At 48.7% G+C, this 3,641-nt stretch overlaps 1 protein-coding gene across 1 annotated transcript; it reads left to right on the plus strand.

Moving 5' to 3' along the window:
* The first annotated feature begins 359 nt into the window (after positions 1-359).
* On the plus strand, positions 360-2,902 carry LOC144105333 (uncharacterized). The gene is made up of 2 exons (XM_077638472.1): positions 360-594; positions 2,527-2,902. The coding sequence occupies exons 1-2, from the start codon at positions 385-387 to the stop codon at positions 2,650-2,652; spliced, it is 336 nt and encodes a 111-aa protein (XP_077494598.1). The 5' UTR covers positions 360-384; the 3' UTR covers positions 2,653-2,902.
* The last annotated feature ends 739 nt before the right edge of the window (positions 2,903-3,641 follow it).

Genomic DNA, 3,641 nt, shown 5'->3' on the forward strand with positions numbered 1-3,641 from the left:
TCTATAAACGTAACCAAGAATAACGAATTCCGCATTTATGGGCATGAACCGACTAGCTTGTTATACCGTTCAGGTGGAGCTAAAGAGTCCCTTGCATTTTGTTCTTGCCGATTTCCATTCATTTGCTCGGAACGCCGTGGGCATTTCGTCTTCCGCATCTTCAAGCACGTAGCTATTCGGCGAAGACATCAAAAGGAAAGACGAATGAACAAGCCACATCACACCAATACTTTCGAGAAGAAACTTGTTTGTCCGGCAGCTTCAGCGACTAATCACGGCGGCTGGACATCGGAAGCGATTTTTTATTCCGTCCCGTGTCCAGGGACAGAAGAAGAGGAAGTGCACGTGCCGCTGCGTTCCTTCCTGGCTGTCCAACGTTGCGCCATGGCAGAGAGCTGTTCGGTGGGAGTTGCAGATTCACGCGGCCCGGGGCTGTCGCGATCTCGGTCGGTGCACAGCGCTGAGCACCTCAAGGCGTCGCCCAAGGTGAAGTCACTGTCCTCCAAGATGAAGTCGCCGTCCTCCGGACCATGGCGCCGTAGGTCGCTCAGCCTGGGCGCCCAATTCCCGGAAGCAGCGCCACCCGAGAACACGGTGAGCAGCAAGTACGCACTATGGCGCAGACGAGGAACCGTGCAACGCAAAACGTTTTTTCACGCGAAAGCGCTCAGCGGAAAGCGCGCTGCGTGTCGAGGACATCGAGATTGAGGCGATGGTGACGTCATAACCACATGACCTCGCGCGATTAATTAAAACAACCCCCAACGATCACAACAGTGGTGACGCCACAACACACTTCCTCATTGGTCTGCAGGGTCATGACTTAATTTTAGTGTGTGTGTGTGTGTGTGTGTGTGTGTGTGTGCGTGTGTGTGTGTGTGTGTGTGTGTGTGTGTGCGCGTGCGTGCGTGCGTGCGTGCCGTGTGTGTGTGTGTGTGTGTGTGTGTGTGTGTGTGTGTGTGTGTGTGTGTGTGTGTGTGTGTGTGTGTGTGTGTGTGTGTGTGTGTGTGTGTGTGTGTGTGTGTGTGTGTGTGTGTGTGTGTGTGTGTGTGTGTGTGTGTGTGTGTGTGTGTGTGTGTGTGTGTGTGTGTGTGTGTGTGTGTGTGTGTGTGTGTGTGTGTGTGGGCGCTTGTCAGTACGTATTTCTGCCTCGTGTCCCGCCGTGATTTACACAAAGTTTTCTTCATTATTTTGCTCCACCAACTGCCCCAACAATCTGCACTACTAAGCGTCATTTTATCGCCGTTGCAAGTACTCTGAAAAAAATGGTCGAGCTGGGATTCGAACTGCTTCTACTTGGGTCGTGAGCCAGGCGAGCTACTCCTCGACCACTGAGGAACGTACGATCGACTTGGTGAAAGATACTGAGGCCTAGTGTCATCATCAACAGCTTGACTACGCCCTCTGCAGGACAAAGGCCTCTCGCATATATGTCTAATCTAGCCCGTCTTGTGCCAGCTGTGGCCACAGACTTCTTCGCACAGACTTCTCATTCTCATCCGCCCACTTAACTTTCTGCCGCCCCCTGCTACGCTTGCCTTCTCATGGAATCCAGTCCGTTACCCTTAAGGACATCGTGTGTGTTGCGGTACATTATAAAAATAAAATAAATGGGAATTATTATGAAAAAGGAATGAAAGAAATATCCAGAGAAAATAAATTCAATGACAGTATCCGGGCATGCGAAGTGATATGAAAAGAGGACATCAGGCTTCTGAAGCGGCCGATTAACGCTACCGCATCATACCCTTAAGCCGAAGCTTTAGTATCGCCTGAATGTTTTCAACGGCTCTCCGCGGAAACAGCCCTTATGCGCACAGTCCTCTGTTCAATACCCAAGCCTGTGATACTACTCGGCACTCGGTCAGCTCCTGGCGGGTTCAAGGATGTAAATTTAGAGCTTGCGCGCAGTTCTTACTGATATAGGTCGATACAATAGGCTCCTAAAATTTTACAGATTGCAGTACAGCAGTATCCTTACGCTGCCGTGCAAGCAATGAAGAGTGCGAGAAGTCAGCCTGTACCGCTTATTTACCACACAAAGACTAGCGCTTTTTCCGATTTTTACTGGTATCGCTGCCATCGGCTGTTTTCGCAAGAAAAGTGTGCTGCGTCTGGACAGGGGCGGGACAGCCGCGGGAAAATTACTAAATTTTCTCAGCAATAAAATCCTGAAAAACATAAAAATTGCATTAAAATGCCAAAACTTGATTCTTCCTCGGAAAATTGGTTAAGCTGTGAGAAAAAGTGGCAGTACAGTTTATTCTGTAGATAAAAGGATCCAAAATAATTCACGCAAGTGTCGCTCATGGGCATCGGTAGATGTTGAAATTGGCCGTGTTTGCTGAGGGATAAAAGGAACGTGCCGCTCATTGTTCCTTAATGAACTTCGCTGACGACAGTCTAGAGCTGGTGCTTCAATCTCGGTTGTGGCAGAGCATTTGGAGCGTCTGATAATGAAAAAGAGGGGCCTCCTCGTAGATCATTATTTTCACGTATCATGTTTTATGACCAATTTGTGCGCAGAAGTGGGACGATAAGGCAAGCGAAGCGAGGAGTGGCGAGGGCGCAGAAGGCCTTGCCCTTGGGTCTCAGCCAGTCCGCTCTCCAGGCAGGACATGCTTGGTTTCGGCCACAGTGGGGTCGCCCTGACAACCTTCGGCACATCTGTGCTGCTCAGCTGAGACCGTCTTGCGAGCTGTGATGACATCTTTGCGCCTCGGGCAGCTTCGCAGGCGAGGAGTGTCTTGAGAAGACAGCAACGGGTTCGCAGCGCGAGCTGACTTCATGGGCCGCTCGAATGCAAGACTGCGGGCAAAAGAGTGTGAAAAAACTCAATGTACCTTTCCAGAACTTGGTCGTCGGACTGTTTTTCAATACGCTGCTTTGCTTTTGTGTGTACATTGTCGTGTGTGTGATGTTTTAGCTTGCAATGAATACTTTTCTACTAAAAAGGTTGTAATGGCAGCATTGCTGTCGTCGAAAAGTTGTGATGAAAAGTTGGAATTGTAGTGTAGATGAAGCACAAAGAACTCGCGAACAAAAATCTTAAACCTACGCCTTAGTAAACTATAAATGAGCGTTCTTTAAGTGAAGATTTCTAAACCGTAATGGACCTCAGCTTACAAAAGGAAAAAAGTTGGGGCGAAGCTAAGCGCTTGCATTGTTCGTGGTAACTAGCTGGACTTGATATCACTCGGCCGTTTCAGAAACTCCACACTATGGCCAAACGGGCGAGTTAGTGAAACATTTCTTAAGGGTAAACGGCGCGAAAGGCATAGATTTAAAGCAGAGGAAACACAGGACAGAGCTTGTACTGTTTCTTCTGCTTGCAGTCTACGTCTTTCGCGCTATTTACCCCCAAGAAATGTTTCAGAAAGCACTCTATAAACATCGTGCCATAAACACTGAAGGGTCTATATATTTCAACTTATATCCCCAGGAGGACTGATTCCTGGAAGCGCTCACTGTTTGGCTGAGCAGGAATGTGGTTAAACTCAACGGCGTTGTTCACAGCCCTTGAAGACGTGAAAGCGATTAGTTGAGGATCAACTACCACGTCTGGTGTAGGTGCTTGACGTTTTGCAGTCGCGAATAGCTCGTCTCGAAACATTAGTGATGAGCTATTATGCGATTGCATG

Source organism: Amblyomma americanum, chromosome 1 (assembly GCF_052857255.1).
Source record: "Amblyomma americanum isolate KBUSLIRL-KWMA chromosome 1, ASM5285725v1, whole genome shotgun sequence".
NCBI lineage: Eukaryota > Metazoa > Arthropoda > Arachnida > Ixodida > Ixodidae > Amblyomma > Amblyomma americanum.